The sequence below is a fragment of the Macaca mulatta genome, chromosome 3 (genome assembly GCF_049350105.2).
Source record: "Macaca mulatta isolate MMU2019108-1 chromosome 3, T2T-MMU8v2.0, whole genome shotgun sequence".
Classification (NCBI taxonomy): Eukaryota; Metazoa; Chordata; class Mammalia; order Primates; family Cercopithecidae; genus Macaca; species Macaca mulatta.
Genome location: NC_133408.1, coordinates 83,464,116 through 83,487,451, shown reverse-complemented (window position 1 = coordinate 83,487,451; position 23,336 = coordinate 83,464,116). Strand labels below are relative to the sequence as shown.

The 23,336-nt window shown below is 57.8% G+C and overlaps 1 protein-coding gene across 1 annotated transcript; it reads right to left on the bottom strand.

Annotated features, from left to right (window-relative positions):
- Positions 1-5,661: 5,661 nt before the first annotated feature.
- MYO1G (myosin IG) lies at positions 5,662-22,404 on the bottom strand. The gene is made up of 23 exons (XM_028845797.2): positions 22,366-22,404; positions 22,155-22,257; positions 20,114-20,322; positions 19,815-19,908; positions 18,736-18,901; positions 18,438-18,491; positions 15,382-15,492; positions 14,942-15,058; positions 14,114-14,338; positions 13,872-14,017; positions 13,319-13,433; positions 12,998-13,168; positions 12,706-12,776; positions 11,140-11,214; positions 10,861-10,993; positions 9,950-10,116; positions 9,351-9,558; positions 8,915-9,138; positions 8,223-8,367; positions 7,700-7,804; positions 7,045-7,158; positions 5,968-6,122; positions 5,662-5,893 (listed from the first exon to the last, which is right to left on the bottom strand). The coding sequence occupies exons 2-23, from the start codon at positions 22,247-22,249 to the stop codon at positions 5,737-5,739; spliced, it is 3,057 nt and encodes a 1,018-aa protein (XP_028701630.2). The 5' UTR covers positions 22,250-22,257; positions 22,366-22,404; the 3' UTR covers positions 5,662-5,736.
- Between the last annotated feature and the right edge of the window lie 932 nt (positions 22,405-23,336).

Genomic DNA, 23,336 nt, shown 5'->3' with positions numbered 1-23,336 from the left:
CATAGTGCTCTCTGTGGCCTCCAGCTCAAGTATCTTGTGAGCCTGCAGCAGAGTGACAGCAAGCCAGGGGTTGCTGCTCCATCTGTTCTTCAGGAGCTCTGGGGGCTGAGCATCACTTTAGACCAGGACAGAGCTTCCAGAAGACATGGCTGCATTCTAGGGGAGGGGCTGGTGTGGGCAAAGCTCTGTCCCTTCTGGGGCTCGGGAGCAGTTTTTGGAGAGGATGAGTTCGTCAATGCCCACCTGTGGTGCATATGCACCCACATGGCTGTAGGACGTGCTGTCTGCCCAGAGCGCTTGCCCCTCCTCTCCCACACTGCCAGGCAGGGAGAGGGTCACAACGGACAGAGGCCAAAGCCAGCTGTTCCCTGAATGGAAAAGGAGCACCCTGGTGACCACTGGAGAATGGCCTACAGCCCATGAATTTAAAAAAAAAAAAGGGGGGGTTGCTGGGGGGAGGCTGGGTGTGATGGCTCACGCCTGTAATCCCAGCATATTGGGAGGCCAAGGCAGGTGGATTGCTTGAGGCCAGGAGTTGAAGACCAGCCCAGTCAACATGGTGAAACCCCGTCTCTGCTAAAAAATGTAAAAATTAGCTGGATGTGGTGGCACATGCCAGTAGACTCAGCTGCTTGGGAGGCTGAGGCATGAGAATTGCTTGAACCTGGGAGGCAGAGGTTGCAGGAAGATACAGATTGCAGTGAGCCAAGATCGCACCACTGCATTCCAGCCTGGGCGACAGAGTAAGATTCTGTCCCAAAAAAAAAAAAGGAAAAGAAAAAGAAAAAAGAAAGAAAAGAAAAAGTGGGGCGGGGGCAAAGAATTTTGAATAAACATTCCTCCAAAGACGATATATGAATGGCCAATAAGCACATGAAAAATTGTCCAACATCATTCATTATTAGGGAAATGGACATCAAAACTGCAATTAGGTAAGACTTCACATCCTTTAGGATGGCTATTAAAAAACAAACAAACAAACAATAAAACCACTTTGGGAGGCCAAGGCGGGTAGATCACCTGACGTCAGGAGTTCAAGACCAGCCTGGCCAACATGGTGAAACCCTGTCTCTACTAAAAATACAAAAACTAGCCAGGCATGGTGGCGGGCACCTGTAATCCCAGCTACTTGGGAGGCTGAGGCAGGAGGATCCCTTGAACCCAGGAGGCAGAAGTTGCAGTGAGCCGAGATTGTGCCATTGCACTCCAGCCTGGGCAACAAAAGCAAAACTCTGTCTCAAAACAAAACAAAACAAAAAACAAACAAACAAACAAAAAAAGAATTATCATTTGACCCAGAGGTTCCACTCCTAGATACATACCAAGAGAATTGGAAACATGTGTCCACACAAAAACTTATGCACAAATGTTCCTAGCACCACTGTTCATAATAGCCAACCCAGATGTCTATCACCTGATGAATGGATAAACAAAATGTGGTGTCTCCACACAGTGCAATATTATTTGTACATAGAAGAATGAAGTACTGACAGATGCTACAATATGGTTGAGCCTTGAAGACATTATGCTCAGTGAAAGAAGCCAGACAGATGAGGCCATATATTGTATGATCTCATTTATATTAAATGTCCAAAATAGGCATAATCGAAGAAACAGAAAGTACATTAGTGGTTTCCAAGGGCTAAGGGTAGAGGTAGGTAATTACTACCAGGTAATGAAGAGTGACTGCTGGTGGGTATGGGTTTCATTTTGGGGTGATGAAAATGTTCTAAAATTAGACAATGGTGTTGGTTGGTTGCACAACCTTGTGAATATACTAAAGATTACTGAATTGCATGTTTTCAAATGGTAAGTTTCATGGTGTGTAAATTACACTTCAATAAAGAAGCAGGAGGAGTGTAAGTGAGGATAATTAAAACAATTACATCTAAGCATTTTTTGAGGGGAGACCAATATAACTTCAAATGTAAAAAAACAAAAAGAGAAAAGGTCACCTTTATGGTTCTGTTTCTTCATCTGCAAAACGGAGACAGTCACTCCTGCTCCCAGAGCTGCTGGGGGACTGGACACTACAGTGAGGGAAGCCATCCCCCAAGCCCATGTGTAGGATCTCCTATTCCTGCATCCTGGAATAAGGATCTCCTCTGTGTGCATGTCATTGCAAGCCATGTCATGTAGTCCTCGTACCAATTTGAGGGGAGGGTTCTAGTAAACTCGTTCTGTTGGTAGGAAATATGGATAGACTGAAACAAGTGGGTAGAAGGTGGACTCCAATATAGGCACTGTCCAACACAAGCCAGTGATGCCATCCCAGTGCTTAGGCATCACTCCCCATCTGCAAAGTGAGTGTGTTGGTGTGACATGGAGGGCGTGTGCCTGCATGCCGCGGTCACAAGTCCTGACCTCACCCTGCTCAGTGCCTCAGGCAAGTCATGGAACCTCTGTTTTCTTACCAGTAACTAGGCAATGATGGTAACTCTCACCTCAAAGGTATTGGGTGGGGGATTTTTGCAAAGTGCTAGAACTATGGTAATTTGTGAGTTTTTCTATTCACTATAGTGAATGCTATGTATGGGTTTGTCAAAGTGGTGTGTGATGCAGGTGAACCTTCTGTCACCTTCCCCTTCCTAGCATGTCATCCCATCTCTTGGGCTGGATCTCAGGACCCCAGGAACCACCTGTCAATTATGACCTTTTCCCCTCGAGGCTGTGGGCATGAGCAGGGAGTGCCCACCAGCAAGCTGGACCCCAAATGTGTCTCCCACTCTGGACTTCCCTGAAGTTTTCACTGGTCACTAAGGCCCTCCGCTCAGCCTGACAGTGGGGCTTCCTAAAGATCTGGGGGAGCTTTGGGCTTTCCTCTCACTTCCAGTGCACTAGGGAGGAGAATGTGGACAGGAAGTGGGCAGATACTGCTGGGCTCTCTGATGAGGTGACCTGCAGAGGGCAGAGGACCCACCTAATGTCTAGGACTGTGTAGGATTGTGTGGTTGAAAGGTACCCTTCATGTCTGATTGCTCTGTGAGGGAGGTGCCTGGCCCATCCTGAATTCACTTAAGCCAGGGACAGACTCCGGAGTTGGCTGCGTGGAGGTTTCTGGGGGCTTTTGGGTTGGGCTAGGAGTCAGCTGCCCTCCCCAGGGCAGGAGCAGCCAGACATTGACCTGTAGGCCGGAGGTGACCCTGAGCCCCCGCACCTGCAGGTGCCTGGCCATTCAACAGGAGAGGCCCCAGAAAGTACAGAGATTGGATGTCCCAAACTGTCATATGCCAAACTGGCATATGCCACACAAAGGCCCTGCTGGAAGACGTGAACCTGCCCACACAACAAAGTGGCAAATCAAGCCAGGGTGCTCTCTGAATTTAGGTTGACACATACGAAGGAGGAGAGCACAGCTCTGGGGGCACAGAGAACACCAACTGATGGAAAAGAGGTAGGAGCTAAAGGGCTGAGGGCTGAGGGGATTGAGGGGGCTAAGGGGGCTGAGGGGCTGAGGGAGCTGAGGGGCTGAGGGGGCTGAGGGCTGAGGGGCTGAGGGGCTGAAAGGGCTGAGGGGTCTGAGGGGCTGAGGGGGCTGAAGGGCTAAGGTGGCTGAGGGGGCTGAGGGGCTGAAGGAGGCTGAGGGCTGAGGGCTGAGGAGCTGAGGGGGCTAAGGGCTAAGGGGCTGAGGGCCGAGGGACCTGAGGGCTGAGGGGCTGAAAGAGGCTGAGGGCTGAGAGGCTGAGGGGCTAAGGGGGTTGAGGGCTGAGGGGGGTGAGGGCAGAGGGGCTGAGGGGCTGGAGGCTATGGGGCTGAGGGGGCTGAGGGCTGAGAGAGACGAGGGCTAAGGGGCTGAGGGGCTGAGGGTTTGAGGAGACTGAGGGCTGAGGGGCTGAAGGGGCTAAAGGGACTGAGGGGCTGAAAGGGCTGAGGGGGGGTGAGGGGCTGAGGGGGCTGAGGGGCTGAGGGGATGGGGGGTTGAGGGGGCTGAGGGCTGAGGCGGGTAAGGGCTGAGGGCTGAGGGGCTGAGGGCTGAGGGGCTGAGGGGGCTGAAGGGCTGAGGGGGCTGAGGGGCTGAAGGAGGCTGTGGGCTGAGAAGCTGAGGGGCTGAGGGGGCTGAGGGGCCTGGGGCTGAGGTGCTGAAAGGGCTGAGGGCTGAGGGAGATGAAGGCTAAGGGGCTGAGGGGCTGAGGGGGCTAAGGGCTGAGGGGTTGAGGGGGCTGGGGGCTGAGGGCTCAGGGAGATGAGGGCTAAGGGGCTGAGGGGTTGAGGGGGCTGAGGGGTTGAGGAGGCTGAGGGTTGAGAGGCTGAGGGCTGAGGGGCTGAGGGTGCTGAGGGGCCTGAGTGGCTGAGAGGCTGAGGGGATAGGGGGTTGAGGGGACTGAGGGCTGAGAGGATGAGGGTTTGAGGGGGCTGAGGGCTGAGGGGCTCAGGGATTGAGGAGGCTAAGGGCTGAGGGGTTTAGGGGCTGAGGGCTGAGGGACTGAGGGGGCTGAGGGGGCTGAGGGCTGAGGGGCTGAGGGGGCTGAGGGACTGAGGGGACTGAGGGGCCGAGGGGTTGAGGGGCTGAGGGGCTGAGGGCTGAGGGCTGAAGGACTGAAGGGTTGAGGGAGCTGAGGGCTGAGGGGCTGAGGGGGCTGAGGGACTGAGGGAACTGAGGGGCCGAGGGGTTGAGGGGCTGAGGGGCTGAGGGCTGAGGGACTGAGGGAACTGAGGGGCAGAGGGGTTGAGGGGCTGAGGGGCTGAGGGCTGAGGGCTGAAGGACTGAAGGGTTGAGGGAGCTGAGGGCTGAGGGGCTGAGGGGTTGAGATAACTGAGGGCTGAGGGGCTGAGAGCTGAGCCGGCTCAGGGCTGAGGGGTTGAAGGGGCTGAGGGGCTGAGGAGCTTGAGGGGCTGAGGAGCTGAAGGGGCTGACGGGCTGAAGGAGGGTGAGAGCTGAGGGGCTGAAGGGGGTTGAGGGTGCTGAGGGGCTGAGGGGCTGAGAGAGCTGAGGGCTGAGGGGGCTGAGGGAGGCTGAGGGGCTGAGGAGCTGAGGGAGGCAGAGGGCTGAGGGCCTGAGGGCTGAGAGGCTGAAGGCCTGGTTCCATGAGGGCCCCTGAGGGGCTGGAGGAGCTGCTGAAGGCTGAGGCTGGGGATGGCCTGGAGAAGGGGTGGTCAGCCCGGGGGCTGCAGGTGTCTCCCGAGGCTTCCCTGTGGGTCTTTCCAAGAGCACAGGCCCTGCTCCCGGAGGCTGGGAGTTCTGGCTGCAGGACCTGTCCCACAGTTACCAGGCTCCAGAGGTCGGTCCCAGCGCCTCAGACATCCACTTCCAGCAGGGACAGGGACAGGGACAGCTCGAGGCTGGGATAGCGTCAGCCCTGGGCCACAGCGGCGGCTCAGCAGCACATCCCGTGACAGCTCTCGGGGCTGCTCTGTCTCCAGGCGTACTCCCCAGCCCTGCCTGAAGATGAACCCTAAGCCTTCCCCAGTGGCCGGGTAGGAACAAGGCCAGGAGCCCTGTGGAGAGGAACAGGGGACCACTGCGTGGACGGGGCAGGCTGGGGCACAAAGGCACTGCTTCCTCTGGAGAGCGCTTACTCCGAGAGCTCGGGCTTCTATCCCCCGTCGGCGCGCCGGGCCCCCTGTAGTCGGGGCCCCAGCGGGTGAGTGGGGCGCGGGTGGACCTGACCGAGGAGGCGGCCGGAGACCCTGCGGGTGAGGCGGGAGCGGCGAGCAGGCGGGTTGATTCAGAGGGTTTATTTGCAGCGCGGGCGGGGCGGACAATCCGCGGCCTCGGGGCGCGGCGGGTGCGGGCGCTCAGCGGCTGGGCCAGAGTAGGGTGAAGGTGCCGCGGGCGCAGCGGAAATCGGGCTCTGGCTGCTCCGGCCTGGGCTCCACCGAGACGAGGCGCCGGGCCCCGCGCTGGCTCAGCGGGATGCAGTCGGAGACGCGAACCTCCAGGGCGCGGCCCTCCCTGCGGCAGGAGGAGAGGTCAGGGCGGCCGCGCGGTCGGGGCTTCGTGCCCGCCACCGCCCGGCCCGCACTCACCCCTGGCAGTGTGCGGCCAGCACACCCACCAGCTCCCCAATGCGGTTGTCCAGCGGCGGCCGGGAGCGGTGCAAGCACACCACGAGGTCGTCCTGGCCGCGGGCGTGCAGCACCACCAGCTGGTCTCCTCCGCTGGTCACGCTCAGCCCTGTCACCTGAGCGGAGCGCGGGGTTAGGGTGCAGCCGCCTCAACCCGCACCCCAGCCTAACCGGACTCACCCCTCCCCAGGAAGCATCTCCCGAACCCCCAACCGCACCCGGGGAGAGCCGCCCTCGCCAGGGCCACCAGCCCCCCACCACCCTCTCCTCCCTCTTAGGACCCTGCTGACAGGGGGAAGGTTGGGCGGGACGCTGCACAATAGGATTTTCTCCAGGACCGATAGTTCTAGATCCTTGCTGTCCAACAGGGCCGCCGCTGCTCACCTGTGGATGCTGAACCCCTGCATGTGCTACTGCCTGGAGGAGCTGTTTTTAGTTCCAGGTCACTTTCACTACATTTAAACCACCACTCCGGCTCTCGGCTGCGGCGTTAGACAGAGAGGCACTCACCGCCCTTTCTATTGGGACAGTCATGGGACCCCTGAAACTGTGGGAGACCCCGAGGTAGCCTGGCCTTGATCCCTGCCCCCGTCCTGTGGGAAAGAGAATTTATGGGAACAGCAACTGCTAATGAAGGGAGCAAGTAGGCCACAGAGCTCAGCAGAAGGTTCCAGAGTGGCCGGGACCGTATCCCACAGGAGGTCCTGACATTGTGGCGGGGACTCAGGTCCCGGAATGCCCAGGTGGGAGAACCCCTAGTTGGGCACAAGTTGGGAGAAGGGACCATTTGGCTTGGCTAGAGTGTGAGAGTGTGGCGGATGGTCGCTGGGCTGGTGGGGATCACAGGACGAGACCTTTCACTCTGTGGGCGTGGGAAGCCACTGCAGGGTTTTCCGCACGGGAGCTACCATCGCTGAGTTTTAGGATGGTCTGGGCCATCACAGGTAGACAGTGGGGAGAAGACTGACGCAGGACTCTGAGAAGCCCAGCAGTGCCCCTCACAGATGCTGCACACTACCCCCAGCCCACGATGCTCACCGCCTCAAGGGGCACAGCCCGCATCACCCGGTACTGCCGGTCAGGGTCCAGCTTGTAGAGGTGCCGGTCTGTGAGCAGGAGGGCCCGGTTCCGGATCTTGTAGAAGCGGTTCACCTGTGCGAGAGGTGGCTTGGCCCAGGCTGGTGCTGCCCCGGCAGTCCCTACTGCCTCCCCTCCCCGCTGTCCACAGTTTCGGGAGTGTCAGAGCAGCTGGGCCTGGGCTGGGATTGCCTCCATTTTCTCCCAAGTGCCCCCCCAGAACTCTGCACCAGCTTCTTTTTTTTTTTTTTTTTTTGAGACGGAGTCTCGCTCTGTCGCCCAGGCTGGAGTGCAGTGGCCGGATCTCAGCTCACTGCAAGCTCCGCCTCCCGGGTTTACGCCATTCTCCTGCCTCAGCCTCCCGAGCAGCCGGGACTACAGGCGCCCGCCACCTCGCCCGGCTATTTTTTTATATTTTTTAGTAGAGATGGGGTTTCACCGTGCTAGCCAGGATGGTCTCGATCTCCTGACCTCGTGATCCGCCCGTCTCGGCCTCCCAAAGTGCTGGGATTACAGGCGTGAGCCACCGCGCCCGGCCCTCTGCACCAGCTTCTAACCTTGCAGAGGTGGCTAGAAAAGAGCACAGCCCTGAAGCCATCCTTGTCCCTTGTCTAACCTTACGGATGTGGCTTGAAAAGAGCACAGCCCTGAAGCCATCTTTGTCCCGAAGTGTCTTTAGTCGCTGAGCAAACAGGCTTGATGCTGTGGGATTGTCAGTGGCCTGAGGACAGATGGAGGGGAGGGGGCGCTGCTTGGGATTGAGTCATGCGACCAGACTCAATTGATGGCAGCTCTCTGTGAATCAGCATAGCTATCCTTCATCTCAGGAAACTGAGTCACACAGACATGTGCGTGAGCTGAGCAGCCCTGGATTTCCTGAGGGCACAGAGCCCTCTTGTGTTGACTTCTAGGCTGCATCTGAGCCCGGCCCTCCTGTCATCCACACCAACCCCGGAAGGCCACTGCTCCTGAAATCCGGGTTAATACCTTGCAGAGCTCTGGTAGGGGCTGAGGTGCAGGGCCTCAGACAACCCCAGGCCTGGGAGAGGACATCTGAGGGGACCTGGTCACAGCGTTAGCCAAGAGCCCTCTTTGGCAGCCCACCTCCCCCGGCAGCCCTGGACTCGCCTGGCACTTACAGAGGACAGGTAATCTCGGGCCCAGGCCCGCCGGCAGCCCCAGTCCTGACGAAGCCCTTGCAGGGCCCCCATGGCGGCCACCTTGGCCTTGATCTGGGCCATGTCTGAAGGGGGGATGTTCTTCACCAGCTGCCGGGCCCGCCACCTGGGAGAGGGCATGCAGTCAGACAGATGCTGGCCATGTGTTCATGTGCTCGCTGAGCCCCTTCTCCATGGAGGAAGCCAAGACCTCAGCCTGGCGCTGCCAGCTTTTTATGTCCCAGCCTCTGCCGGCTTCTCTGGTCTCGGACCCTTGTGCCTAACGCTTGTTCCTGGAAGGTGACCCAGAGACCAGCAGCCGCCCAGCGCCCTCCTGTTCTGAGCATGCTCTGTGCCCATCCTTCTGGAGAACTCCTGCTTGGCCTTCAAGACCCCGCTCAGATGCAGAATCCCCTTACTTCCCAGCCCTGACGGGCTCCCCCCTGCAGGCTGCAGCCCTGGACTTTGAATGCCCACCACAGTACCCAACATGGTCAGGACTCTGCACCAACTGGGGGACACGGGCAGTCAGCTAATGTGGCACAGCATCCACCTTCCCACCTATTAAGGGGGCTGGTATGTCTCCTGTCCAGGCACTGCAGGCCAGGGATAATGGGTCAAGGTGTTCAGTGGATGCTGGCTGAATGGAAAGTGTGATGGGCTGAGAGTAGTACCTGCAGAAGAGTGCTTGGCAGGTGTCCTGGAAGGGCTGCAACACAGCAGGGGGCAGCGGCCACACAAGGTCACGCCCGTAGAGCGGCGGCTGCCTTGCAGCCTGGAATCGCCGCTGCAGCTCAGCCAGGTGAGCCCGCACCTTGTGTCTCCGGAACCAGCGCATGATGGTGTAGATAGCCCTCAGCCTCCGGCAGCGCCACCTCGCCAAGGTGCCCCGCCATGCCTGGGTGGGCCAGGCGGGATGGGATACGCAGTCAAATTCAGTCAGGCCCTAACCCTTAGCCCCAAACCTGGCCCTAAGCATTTATTAAACACTCTCTGGCCTGTCTCCATCAAGCAGAGACGCCTGTGAAACTTACAAGTGTGTTTGTAGCCCCTGGGACACAAGCTTTCCCCACCCCCATAGTGGATGTCTGCCTGCCCTGCCCACCTCACCTTCTGCAATAGTAGCACAATGATGGGGATGAGGCGGGCTCGGCTCTGCTCCAGCGTGACCAGTGTCCGGGGTGAGCGGATGAACAGCTTGCTGTGGCCAAAGGCCACGTCCCCCTGCAGCCCGTGCTGCTCCAGGAGAGCGCTCACAGCTGCCTTGTCGGAGCCCAGCAGGTGGTTGGGCCATGTGTATTCACAGGTCATCTTGTACCTGTCACCACAGGACACGACAGTGTGACCCAGGCCTCGGGGAGAGATCATGGAGCCCACCCTGCCCACCCCACACCTGGGGAGGTGGCAGGGATACAGAGTGTGTTCCTGGAGCACTTATGACACCTGTGCACGTGTGTCTTCCCATACACATGTCCTCACATACATGTCCTCACACAGCTCTCATACCCATGTTCCCACCTGTGTGTCCCCACATGCGTGTGCTCACACACATGTTCTCCCAGATATTTTGGTGTCTTGAGGCCAGCAGCGTGCTGGTTCCTGCTTGTATCGATGTTTGCGACGTGCTGACTGGGGACCCTCTGCTCCTACCCCTTGGACTCCACACACGGACTACGGCCCATGGAGTGATGGGTGTCAGGTACCAGTACCTGAGCAGGAATCGAGAGTAGGGCTGGCGGGAAGCGAAGCCAGCCCTGCGGACCCTCACGTTCTCCAGCAGCCCCAGGTATGCGACCTGGTGGCGACAGTGGTTCTCATCCAGCTTCCCAGCCACCTTGTCCTCATTGGGCTTGATGCAGCGGACGTAGAAGGGCTCCTGCGGGGACAGAGGGGACTTGGAAAGGGTCTGCGCCAGCAGCACTGTGCACCCTGCCCCACATCAACCCCTCAAGGTCCCAGGCCAGGAGGAGAGTCAGGAACAAACAAGGGTAATCAGCAGAACAAGGGCCCTGGAAGTCCTAAGTGCTGGGCAGAGGCCAGCAAGGCCAGATTCAGAGCCAGGTTCCAGCCCCTGGTCGGGCAGGTGGGTGTGGCAGAGGCAGGAGCAGGCCACATCTGCCTTCCTTCTCTCCTTCCAAAAGGGGCTGACATCTCTGGATGTTCTGTTGTTAAGCTCACCTCACGCTAACATGTCCTCTCCCCGACCCTTCACCTGTTCCCCCTCTGACTTTGGACCCAAAGCTCCCCAAGAAAGCTTGTGTTTCCTGTCCCTCTGGCCCCACCTGCCAGAAGAATCCTGGGTTTTTGCCAAGAGCTGGGCTGGGTCAAGCCAGTCTCCCAACAGGGTCTCCTCAAACGCCTCCCTGCTCAAGAGACAATGGGGCAAGGAGAAGCCTGGGTTCCCCATGATTGATCAAGCTTCAGCCCAGCCCTTAAGGCCCCACATCTCACCTGTGCAGTAGGCGGAGTCCCCTGCTGGAGCAGATGTGGCTCATACAGACAGGACAAGAACCCTCCCCCCACCACTATGGTGTACAGAGGTGGTTGGGACCCTACTTGGCACCGAGGGCACAGAGAGAAGGATCCAGAACAGCCAGAGTGGGAGAGGGGTGGAACATACCTTGGAGGCAAGGTTCTCCACCAGGGCCACCATGGAGTTCTTGAAGAGTGTGCCGGCCGTCAGGGGGCGCTTGGTCACCTCTGTGATGTCCTGCTGCCCATCTGGCCACATGGCCCGTAGAGTGGGATCCGTGCTGCAGACACAGGCCGAATTCCCAGCCATCCTCAGGGAGAGCAGCCCCGCCCACCCTTGTTCTGATGCTAGTCAATGCCTGACCCTAGAGTGTCTGGGGCCCCAGGGCCCTGGCCCTCCCTATGGTGCCCAGCAAGCCGTGCTCACCTGTTGTACAGCAGCCGCTTGAAGTCCTGGAAGAGGAAATCTCTGTTCTTGTCGATGAAGCCTTCCACGGAGTACCTGCCAGAAGCCAGGGCTGGTGAGGGAGCAGGGGTGGGGGCTGCCAGGCCAAAGTGCTGATGACCCCAGCAGCCCCCAGGGCAGAGATGATTCTCTTCCCATCTGCCTTTGTTCCCATAGGTCAGTCTCTCTTCCTCCCTCTGCCTTGGCTCCTCTCCTTCCCCTTTACACCTGCTTTCTCTTTCATCACCTAAGACTCCCTCCTTCAGGAGACATTTCTCTCCTGGAAGATGAATCGAGTGGTTAAGCCCCCAACTCCGAAGTCAAATGTTCTAGCACTGAGTCCTGCATCTACCACATGCATGCTGTGTGACCTTGCCTAAGCCACTCAACCTCTCTGTGCCTCAGTGTACATCAATTGCTCAGAACAGTGCCTACCGAGTTTTGATAAACATCAGCGACTACAACTATGAACTAGGAACTCCTGAGTCCTGGGCCTATTTTGATCTGTGGGCACTGAGAGCCTCAGAATCACTGTCTAGTTCTTGGACTGCTAGAAATGTCAGTGCTAAATGTTGGCTCCAACTGCAGCACCTGTGAAGCCTCAGGGACTGGATTTTTATTATTTTTTATTTTATTTTATTTCTTTTTGAGAAATAGTCTCACTCTGTTGCCCAGGCTGGAGTGCAGTGGTGTGGTCTCAGCTTACCACAACCTCCACCTCCCAGGTTCAAGCAATTCTCATGCCTCAGCCTCCCGAGCAACTGGGATTACAGGCATGTGCCACCATGCCCAGATAATTTTTATATTTTTAGTACAGATGAGGTTTCGCCATGTTGGGCAGGCTGGTCTCAAACTCCTGGCCTCAGGTGATCCACCCACCTCAGCCTCCCAAAGTGCTGGGGTTATAGGCATGAGCCACCTCATGCAGGCAGGGCGTAGATTTTGCAAACAGATACAGGTAGATGATATTGGGCTGCTTTGTCGTCATCATCTACTCTATTTCCTCTCCTTGAGAAGTTCTCATGAAACACTTGTACCTCGCTGTGAGTCACCTTAAATCGTTTTGGGATGCGGCAAGCAGCACATAAATTAATAGCCATCATGACAACCTCTGAAGGACACCTGGGCTTTGGCACTGGGAGCGTGGTCCAAGTATGGTAGCGAGGCCTCACCTGGGAGCTTGTTAGAAATGTAGAATCTTGGCCCACTCTGCACCTTCTGCTCCCTCCCCACTCCCACCTCACCAGCCTGCAGCTCCCCACCCCACAGATGCTGGCATAGGGTTGGGCCCAGACATGAGACGCGGGTATTTTTTAAAGGCTCCCAGAAGAATGCAGCCATGGTTAACGACTATCCTCAAACCCTGTTTCCGGTTCGTCACTTGTGAATCTGCTGTCTGGCATGCTTTCAGTGTCTTAAAGGGGTGGGGGTGGCAGAAGGGGCCATAACACCTGTCTCCCAACCACTCTCCTGAAGCATTCCTGCTCCATGACACATGCCATGGTGCCTGTGGGAAGGCCAGGGATATGGGGGGGAGAGGGCCCTTACGTGACATCCCCTGCATAATGCTTGATCCGGAAGTCTCGGCCAAACTCCATGGTCTTGTCTGTGGGGCAGAGCTATGGGGACAGGCTGAGGTCAAGGCACAAAAGGTGTGTGGGGGGTCTGTATGAGGGGATAGCCCTGCTTCCCCACCTCCAGGACACAGAAGGTCGCCACAGTGACGACAAAGGCACCAAAGCTGGGTCCCCACCCAGTCCCCACGAGGTATGGGCAGTGTGGTGCCTGTGGGGCAGGTCCCACCAGCCCACTGTGGTGGTGCTGGGACAGCCGGGGGCACCTGGCGGCTCGTGTAATGTAGGTGATGGCGGTGGTGCGTGTCCAGGGTCTGCAGGAAGATTCGGTCAGTGATTGTGCCGGCAGAGCTGCAGGCCTCGTCCAGCACGGCCAGGATGCCACGGTGGGGCCGCTCCACCAGATCCACAATGGTGGCGTTGTTGAAGTACTCAACCTGGGGCAAAGGCAGCCAGCAGGGAGGCTCCCAAAGCCTTTCAGGGCACCTCCCCTCCTCCGCCCCACACTCAGCCACCTGCCAGGCCAGCCCGGGCCCCTCCCCATGGGCACCCTGCCGCCTGCCCTCCCTCCAGGCCACAGTGCTCACGCTCTGCCAGGCGATGCCCTCGCGCTCGTACTCCTCCTGCTCCTGCTTCAGGATGAGCCGGATGAACAGCTGCTGCAGCTTCTCGTTGCAGTAGTTGATGCAGAACTGCTCAAAGCTGCGGGTGGGTGGGCCTTTCAGAGGGGAGGTCGCTGCTTGTGGTGTGCATGGTAATGGATGGCTACTCCCCCAAACATCTCTGCTAATGTTCATCAAGGGTTCTGGTGCCAGCACCCCATATGGCTTCCCTGTGGCTTATGCATCCCTGCGCTGGACTCCTCCTTTACCCTACCCACACCTCCTGCATGTGTGTTCTGGAGTGGACTTAGGAGTCACAACCAGGATTACTCATGCCCCGTAATTCTGCCTTCCATCAGGGCACCAATGGCCAGATGGTGCAGGTAAGGCAGGCCTGGGAGGCATGAGCCTTGGGCCCAGGGACTAGCTGGGAGAAACCCAGACATTCCTGCTGCCCAGCCCCAGCTGAGCTTTCCAGGACGAAGTGGGCAAAGCCACTGGGCATCAGAGGTGGAGATGTGGCTGGCTGGCCACCCACCTGTTGACGGGAAACACCTCAAAGCCATAGATGTCCAGCACGCCAATGACTGTGTCCTTGCCATCACGCCGAGGGTCTCGGCCTCGGGGTTCCATGACACTGTTGATCCTATTCACCACCCACTCAAACAGCCGCTGGTACACCGCCTAGGAGATAGGAACACCTTACTTCCTGCTGCCTCTGGCCTGGCCTCCCCCATGAAGGCCTCCTGGGCTTCCCTCCCTGTGCCTGCCCCAAAGTACCTTGGCACAGGCATCCCGGGCGTAGCTGGCCTCAGCCGCAGTGTGGCCCTTCTCTATGAGTTCCCTGCCTCCTGAGGCAACTGTACGAGCCAGCAGGGAGCGGAGCACGAGGTCCCGGGGTGTGGCCGTCAGCTCAGCCACATGGTCCACCAGTGTCTCCTCGGCCACTGCCAGGCCCTCCTTCTGCAGCCCACTCTCCTCCGTCTCCACAAATTCGATGTTTCCCTGGTGGTGGGAAAACCATGAACAGTCCAGGCTCCATGTCCCAAAGGAGCCTGGACAACTTTGGACAGAAAGGAGGAAGGAAAACAGGGGACATGGATGTGGTAGAGTATAGCTCCTTCTCAGACCAGCGTGGTCAGCTGCTCATCATAGGCACAGACACAGCCAGAGATTGGGGGAAGGGGGCACGGGCACACCAGAGTCTTTGCCAAGGTCTCGAGTCCAAATGGTATGTGACCGACCCCATTGCATCCTCCCAGCAGCTAGAGGAACCCTGCATAACTTACTCCTCATGCCCCTTAGAGAAAACTGAGGCCAAGAGGCACTGAGTAAATGCACCCAAAGCCACACAGCTCATGACTGCACTAAGAGGCAGTCTGCATGATGCTCAGCTTTTACTGTGCCTGGCTGCCCTGGCCCTAAGAGTGGGGTCTGGACCACGTACCAACTGAGCTCATCACTCAAGCAGCTCAGCTTCTGCAGGAGAGGCAGTCAGCCTAGCACATTGCTGGGGAATCTCCAGCCAGTCTCCTCCTCCCTGGGTGCCTCCCAGCTGGGAAACCCCTGTGGGGAGGTAGCCCTCCCAGGCTTCTGAGCCAGGCTCACCAGGTGCAATATGGCAGCCAGGATGCGATGCACAGACTCCACCTCTTCAGGACTGAAGCCGATGACCCTCATGGCCTCGGTCACTGCCTGGTGGCTCTGCTCATCACTGTCCAAGGCCTAGGGTAGAAGGGATTCATCACTCCAAAACCACCCTGGGCCCAGGACACCTGTCCTTTAGGCTTGATTCCTCCATCCTAGGCACCTGCTCACCCTTTTCCCCTGTCCCCTTCCTGAACCCTGATTCCTCTGGCCTAGGCACCTGCTCACCCCTGCACTCTGTCCCCTCCATCAGCCATTTTTCCTCCACCCCGAGCACCCTCCCCACTCACCCAAGCAGTTCATTTTACCCTGGCCTGTGCTGAGTGCTGCCCATTCCCTGCCACCACACTTAGGCCCTGACACTGAGCCCAATTTGAGCCCTTGGTGCCCCTCACACTCACGCTGTGCACAATCATGTTGAGTCCTGCTCCCTGGCGCGTGAAATTGTATACAGCAGGGTTTCTCTCCAAGTGCAGTTTATGCAGCTGCTTGTCCTCACTGCCTCTCAGCAACTAGAGGACACAGACATCTTTAGACAAATAAGCTCCCAAGATGTCCCCCCGTACACACACAGGGGCAGGAGAACAAACAGACTTGTGCTTCCTTCCAGTGTTGAACCAACAAACAAGGGGGAAGGTCAGACAGTGTGAACACTTTCTGTGTGCCAGCGAGCTCCCCATTCAGCTGTTCAGTGGGTCAGGGAGCTCCACTTCAGTGGGAGCTATGACTCCACCATGAAGACACTATTCTTGTGCCAGACCTCATCTTGGTGGGTAGCTCAGATCCTGTGGAGACATTGCCCTAGACCCAGAGGGATCCCACCTCATTGGGGAGCTCAGAGTATGTGGAGACACACCCGAGTCCCAAAACCTCCCACTTGAGTGAGGAGGTAAGAATCTGTGGAGAAACTGCAGAATCCTAGGGAGCTCCACTTCAGTGGGAGCTCAGAGTTACTGGAGACTGCCCCTGTCCCAGGAAGCTCCCACCTCAGTAGGGAGCATGGGTTCTGTGGAGACATTGCTCTCCACCCAGGGAGAGCCCATGTCCTAGGGAGCTCAGCATCTGTGGAGATACGACCGGCGCTGCATGAACTCCCACCTCTGCAGGGAGCTCAGAGTTCATGGAGACACTGCCTATGTCCCCACTTCACTGGAGGCGGTAAGAGTCTGTGGAGATCCTGCTGTTATTCCAGAGAATCTGTGGAGATGCTGCCCTATGTCCCAAGGGGCTCCCACTAGTGGGAAGCTCAGATTCCACAGAGACAGTGGTCATGTCGCAGAGAGCTTCCACCTCAGAGGGGAGTGGAGAGTTCATGGAGACACCATCCATATCCCAGGGAGTTCCCAGCTCTGTGAGGAGCTCAGAGACCATAGAGACACTGCCAGTGTCCCAGACAGCCCCACTTCATGGAAGCTCAGTCTGTGTGGACACACCTTGTGTTCTAGAGGGCTCCTGCTTCAGGGGAGCTCAGAGTTCTTGGACACTGCCTGATTCCCAGGGAGCTCCACTTCAGTGGGAGCTCAGAATCCGTGGAGTGACGCTGCCACTGTCCCAGTGAGCTTCACTTTGGTGGGAATTCAAAGTCCAAGGAGATATAGTCCCTGTCCCAGGGGGCTCTTACCTCAGAGCAGAGCCCAGAGTTGGTAGAGACACTGCCTGTGTCCAAGACACGGCCCACCTGAGTGGGCATTCCAGAGTCTGTGGAGACACTGCTTCATGTGTCTCACTGAGCTCCCACCTCAGTGGGTAGCTCAGAGTCCTTAAAGACACTGTCCATGCTCCAAAGAGCTCCATTTCATGGGAGTTCAGAGTCTGAAAAAACTCTCTGTGTCCCAGGGAGCTCCCACCTCAGTGATGACTTTATAGTTCATGGAGACCCTGCCCAAATCCCATGGAGCTCCCGTCTCATGGGGAGCTCAGAGTCTGTGGAGACCCTGGCAACGTCCCAGGGAGCAATCCCCTCAGCCGGGAGCTCAGAGTCATTAGAGACACTGCCCATGTTTCACCGAACCTCCCCTTCAATGGGGGAACTCTGGGTCCATGGAGACCCTGCCCATGTCCCAAAATCTCCCACTTCAGTGGGGAGGTAAGAGTCTGTGGAGATCCTGCCAGAGTCCCAGGGAGCTTCATTTCAGTGAGAGCTCAGAGTCTGTGGAGATGCCCTCTGTGTTCCCAGCGGCTCCCACCAGGGGGATGTTCAGAGTCTGTGGAGACACTGCCAGTGTCTCAGGGAGCTTTTACCTCAAGGAAAGCTCAGAGTCCACAGAGACACTGCTGGTTTCCCAGTGAGCTCCCACCTCAGCACAGACTCACTGGTAACACTGCAGTTTCCAGGGGACTCCCACCTCAGTGGAGCTCAGAGTCCTTAGAGACACTGCCATGTCCCAGACAGTGTGACTTCAGTGGGAAGTCAGAGTCGTGGAGACACTGCTGTGTCCCAGGGAGCATCACGCCATGGAAGCTCAGAGTCCTTAAAGGCACTTTTTGCATCCCAGGAAGCTCCCACCTCAGCAGGCGGTTCACAGTCCCTGGAGACCCTGCCTGCCACTCAGGGAGTTCCTGTCTCACGGTGAGCACAGAGTTTATGAGATACTGTGCTTGTCTCAGGGAGCTCCCACCTCAGTAAGAAGCTCAGAGTCCATGGAAACACTGCCTGTGTACCAGGGAGCTCGGGCCTCAGAAGGTAGCCCAGATTCTGTGGAGAAACTGCTGTGTTCCAGAGGGCTTCCACTGCACTAGGGAGCTGAGAGTTCGTGGGGACCATGTCTGTGCTGCAGGGAACTCCTAACTCAGTGGGGAGCTCCAAGTCCCTAGAGACACTGCCCCAGTCCCAGGGTGCTCCCAGTTCAGTGGGGGAGTTCGGAGTCTGTGGAAACACTGCCAGTGTCCCAGAGGACACAGTGGGCAGCCCACAGTTTGCGAACACACCACTGGTGTGCCAGGGAGCTCCACTTCAGTGTCAAGCTCTGAGACTGCAGAGACACTTTGTTTCCAGGGAGCTTCCACCTCAGTGGGATGTCAGAGTTTGTGGAGATAGTTCCTGGGAGCACTTATCTCAGAGAGGTGCTCAGAGTCAATACCCGTGTCCCCAGGAGCACCACTTCAGTGTTGAGCTCTGATACCACTAGAGACACTGCCTGTGGGGACGCCCACCTCAGTGGGGAGCTTATTGTGCACAGAGACACTTTATGGGCCCCAGAGAGCCCTCATCTGGAAGTGTTTCAGATAAAGGGGACATCCTGCTTTCGTTCCCCATAAGCTCACACCCTCTTGTTTGTGGGTTGTGGGGTACTAGTTGGGGTGAGTGTGGTGGGGAGTGAGGATGATGGGCTAGGTGGGGTTGAGTGGGCAGAGAGGGGGAATTGGGGTAGTGACAGACGGGTCACAAGCTGGCCCAACTTGCTGCCCTCCCTTTCCCCACCCCATTGTTCCTCCTCCCCGTACCCTCAGGGCTCACCTGGTAGAAGGCGTGGAAGTTTCTTTCACCCACGTGCTGCTTGAGGACCCGAGACTGAGGAGAGAGGGGCAGATGGACTCAGGCCTGGGGAGGAGTCTGACCCTGGGGACCCCATCTGAGCGTTCCCAGGTGGAGGTCAGAGAGTCCTGACTATGAGGACACTGAGGCCCAGAGAAGGGCCACAGGGAGAGAGAGCTCAGCCCTCCTAGGCTGCACTGTTGGGATGGGTACCTTCCCAGGCCTGGGATGGTTCTCAGCCAGGGCTCCCCATGGAGGTCTCCTCAGCCCACCTGCCCACCTTCTCCAGTAGATAGCTGTGGATGTGTCCTCCGATCGGGTCCCCCTTGAAGTCGAAGTTGATGTCCATGTACTTGCCAAAGCGGCTGGAGTTGTGATTGCGGTTGGTGCGGGCATTGCCGAAGGCCTCTAGCACACAAGTGGACTTGAGCAGCACGTCCTTGACCCTGTCGGGGCAGAGGGGTTGGGGCTCAAGGCAAAGACTTCCTATCTGGGGAAGGCTGTCCCTGCCCCCGAGTCTTCCCAACAGAAATCACAGCATCTCAGGATAGGTTCCTCTGAACTTGCTGAGAGGGAGCCAATGGCCTGGCCTCGCCCAGTGTTGCCTCTGAGGTTGTATGATGGTCACTTCACCTCTGAGAGGCTGGGAAATGCACTTGCCAGGCTGGCTGTGCTCGGCATGGTCTGTGTAGCATTGAGGTCCTTGTTTCTCACAGCCACCTCTTCCCCTCCCAGGTCTCAGCTGCAGCCTGGTGAGGAGGGGCCGTTCTGACCATTGGGCCTTAGACCTCCAGCTACAGGGGTGGGCAGTGATGCTGGCCATATGTGCTCAGGAACCGACATTGCTTGTCCCCCTGAATCCCATCTCACTGCCTCTTGACAGGAAGAGACAGGCGCTGACAGAGGAAGCTGCTTCCATAAGGAACAGGTTTACTGGTTTCAAGGCTCCTGGCCACCACCCACACAGCCACCTGGCATGCTTGGCCATCTTGGCCAGGGCCTGCCAGCTTCTCCAAGTTTCCATGGAATCCTCCTGCTGCCCTGTCCATGAGCCATTTCAAGCATCTCTGGGTTCTGCTGCACTTCTTCTCATCCTACCTGTGGCTGCTGCCTCCGCCCAGCTGGTAGCCTGGGTCCCTTGGCTGGGTCTCATCCACCCAAGGAGAGGTCCTTGGCATGGGTCACCCTGTCTCACCTCCAGGTGTGTTGGCGTTATCTGGAAACTTCCCAAATTCCCGCTGAACTTGACCTGAGCTAGACTCCAGTTGCCATCTCTCGCTCCCCAGAGTCAGTCCTTCCTGCCACACCAAGGTCCCTGGCCTGCCATGCTGAGGCCCAGGGCTGCCCGTTGCTGCTTACCTCTCTACCTCAGCCCTCTGGCTTGGGTTGGTGACGGCAGCAATGTACTGCATGATGTGCTTACTGGCTTCTGTCTTCCCTGCCCCACTCTCACCTGCCGGAAAGACCAGAGTTGACAGAATCAGCCAGGTTCGATCTCTTAGCCCAGCTCCCCATGCCCACTCACACCCCTAAGACTGGTGAGATGGGGTCCTAGGGCCCCCATCAGGACACAGGGCACAGGAGATGCTCTAATGGCCCTCCCAAATGTTCACAAATGAAGATGTCGAGGGTGGGAGCCTGGCTGCAGGGACAGGTACCTGAGATGACGATGCAGGTGTCCCTGGACCGGTGCTTCATCGCCTTGTAGGTGGCATTGGCCACAGCGTAGAGATGGGGTGGCCGCTCATAGAGCTCGCGGCCCTGGTACCTGGCAATGGCCTCAGGCCCATACAGGGGCAGCTCCTGGTAGGGGTTCACGGATACCAGCACCTCACCAATATAGGTGTAGATGCGGCCCTTCTCGAACCTGGACACAGCAGGGACAGACAGGCCTCAGCACTGACAGGCTTACAGGCACCCACAGGCCTCTCACCAGAGCCCATATCAGGGCCTGGCCCCAGTAGGCCAGCACTCCCACCCCAAGGGCCTGAGAGAGGAGAAGCAAGAATGGAGCAGGTGTTGACCTTGTGTCTCCCTGGTGCCGTCCTGGGTGAGCTGAGCCACTCAGAGCCTGTCCCCATTGCGGCATAGAGTTTAGAGTCCACAATGGTCTCCCCAGGGGTCCCAAGGTCACTGGAAACATGACCACCCATTTTGCAAAGGAAACAGACTTGCCCAAGACTGCACTGGGCGCTGTGAGTCAGAGCTGGCTCCTGGGGTGAACCCCACAGGGCAGATGGGGAGATGGGGTTGAGAAGGAGTGACTGGGCTGGGAGGGAAAGGAGGGGCCTCCTCGGCTGTTTCCTGTCTCAAGGCCTGGGCGGGAACCCAAAGACAAAAGGGGACCCCACCCAGCCCCACCCAGATGACAGGGAGGGGGTTGGGGCAACAGTGTCCAGCACCTGATGTCATTGTCTTTGCACCCCCTACCCCCAAGCCTGTGGCCAGTGGCTGCTGCCTCTCCCCTGGCACAGCCTTAGACTTCTTGACCCTTCCCTTCACAAAATTGATCACCAGTGTGGGTGGATGTCTGCCCTTCTCTCGACCTTTCTGCCCCTGGGAGGAGGACTGGCAGGCTTGCCCCTCAGACCCTTCTCCCCTTCGTGTGTGGTACCCACCCTTCCCTGGATGGCCCTGTCTCCCAGCAGCCTGTCCTGGGTGGGCCTGTCCTGAGGTTCCTCTTTCTTCACCACCTCTGACATGGGTTTTCCTGGGCCCAGCTCCTGTCCTCCCACAAGCTGGGGATGAGGGCACCAGTCACCCACATCTCCAGGGCTCAGTGTTCTCATCACCAAAATGGAGAGGACAGTGTTTCATAAGCTCATTTTATAAGAATGAGGTAGAACAATGCACACAAAGGCTTAGCTCATTTCCTGGCTAGCCCTCCTCTCTTTGGGCCAGGCTCGTGGTCTCTTGACTTCTGTGCTTAGTGGGGCTCCTGGTCCCCAGGCTCTCCCCAGGGAGCTTCCTGAGCACACAGCAGGCAGCCTTCTGCCCCTCCATGAGAGCCCCGGCATGAGACCCAGCTGCCTGCATGGCCACCCTACTGTGCCATGCCCCCACCTCCCGGGCTTCTCCCTGCCCTCCACCTGCCCTCCTTGATGGTAAATTGAGCTCCGATACCGCTTCTACCAACTGTGTCCTGTGATACTCCTTGCACCCCAAAAGAATGTCACCTCAACCTGGTGGGAATGTTTGGACCCTAGGGTGGAGGCTGCCTGCTTCATCTCAGTGTCCTCAGGGCTCAGGCCAGGCCCCATGGCCTGGCCCCATGAGATGCATTGAGGGAGCATCAAAAACTGGCTGGGAAGTGGCTGGAAAGAGGTGCCCCTGGTCCCTGCTGGAAAGAGTGCCTGGTACCTATCTGTCCAAGAAGTGTCATGCCCTGGCCCCTTCGGGCAGGAAAGAAGGGGCAGAAGATACCTGGACTGTGTGGGAGGCAGGGGTGGGTTGGGGTGGTGGGCAGATCCAGTGCTGACTTGCCAGCCCTGACAGGGACAGTTGCTTCCTTGTCTGTTCCCGTCCCCTGGGGCTGTGCTTTGAGGCGCTCATTTCGGCCCCATCGGGTCTAGGTGGGTGTATGCCACTGCCCCCTCCCTTGGACAGCAGCATGCCTTCCTTTTTCCCTCAGGTCTCTGTGAGGATGCAAGGTGGGAGACCCTGGAGGAGGGGAGCCAGCGCCTCCTGCCCTGGGCCTACCTGAGCTGCAGGTTCCTCATGAAGTCCTCCATGGTCACTTGGTCCAAAAGCACGAAGTCAGGTTTGCCACACTCAGGGCCTTCCTCGTCCTCCATCCTGCCGGCTGGAAACACCTTGCCTCACCTTCCTGTGCCTGCCGGCAGGACAGTGAAGGAGAGGGGAAGGGGAAGGGAAGGCTTGGGGAGGCCCCACCGCCCCCACCCTGCCTCACCAGCCTCCTCCAGTGCTGGTGTAAAGTAGGAAGTGGGTTCTGGTCCTGGGAGGGGCTGCCCTCCCCACTTGCCACTCCTTCCCTTTCGAGGTGCTCTAAACCCTGCTTCCTGTCCCTACGCCCCATAGGGAGGCTGTGCCTAACGGTCTGACCTGCTTGCACGCCAGGGCCGAGGGGCCGGATGCTGGGTCCTCCCTGCTCTGGAGGGTTCTTTGCTGGCCTCCTTCGGAAGCTCCCTTCCACCCACAAGCAGGAGACAAGACTCTGTGGGTTGGTTTCCAACCCTGGTAGCACGTTAGAGTCACTTGTGGGAGTTTAAAAGATTTTTTGACGTGATCTTGGTTACCCGGCTGTGTGTGTCTGTCAAGTCAGAACTGAACACTAGATGCAATTTACTGTATGTACATTGTACATTAATACAAAAATGAAAAAAGATCCTAATATCCAGGCCTTTGGGGTGGGGGCAACAGCCTTCTTTGAAGTGTGAAGGCCACACTGGGGTGTAGATGAGCAAAGCTTCTTGTGTAACCTGCCAAGGACCAGTGGTCCTAGCACTGCAGTTCCCCACCCCAACCACGGGGGAGGGACGGAGGACCCCAGAGCATCCTCTGCATAGGGCTGGCCTTCAGTGGGACCCCTAACTGTCCTCTGCTTGTCCTTGTACTTGCATCCAGCTGATCCCCCATAAACCCAGTGAGGACCAGGCATGTGCCTGGAGCCCTGGGGACCTCATCTCAGAGCTGCTGTCCCTGCGCTTTGAAGATGAGGCAGCGCATTTGGGGAGCGGCTGCATTTGGGGAGTGGCCAAAATCTCCAAACACTGCATTCCTGACACTGGGTGCCCGTCTCCTGAAAGAAGTGGGAGGGGTGCAGTTCTCTTAGCCTCTAGGCAGACTGGGGAAAGTTCTTTCTCATCCCAGGACAGACTGGGGCAGGTCACACCCATCCTCTAAGAACACTGGGGCAATTCT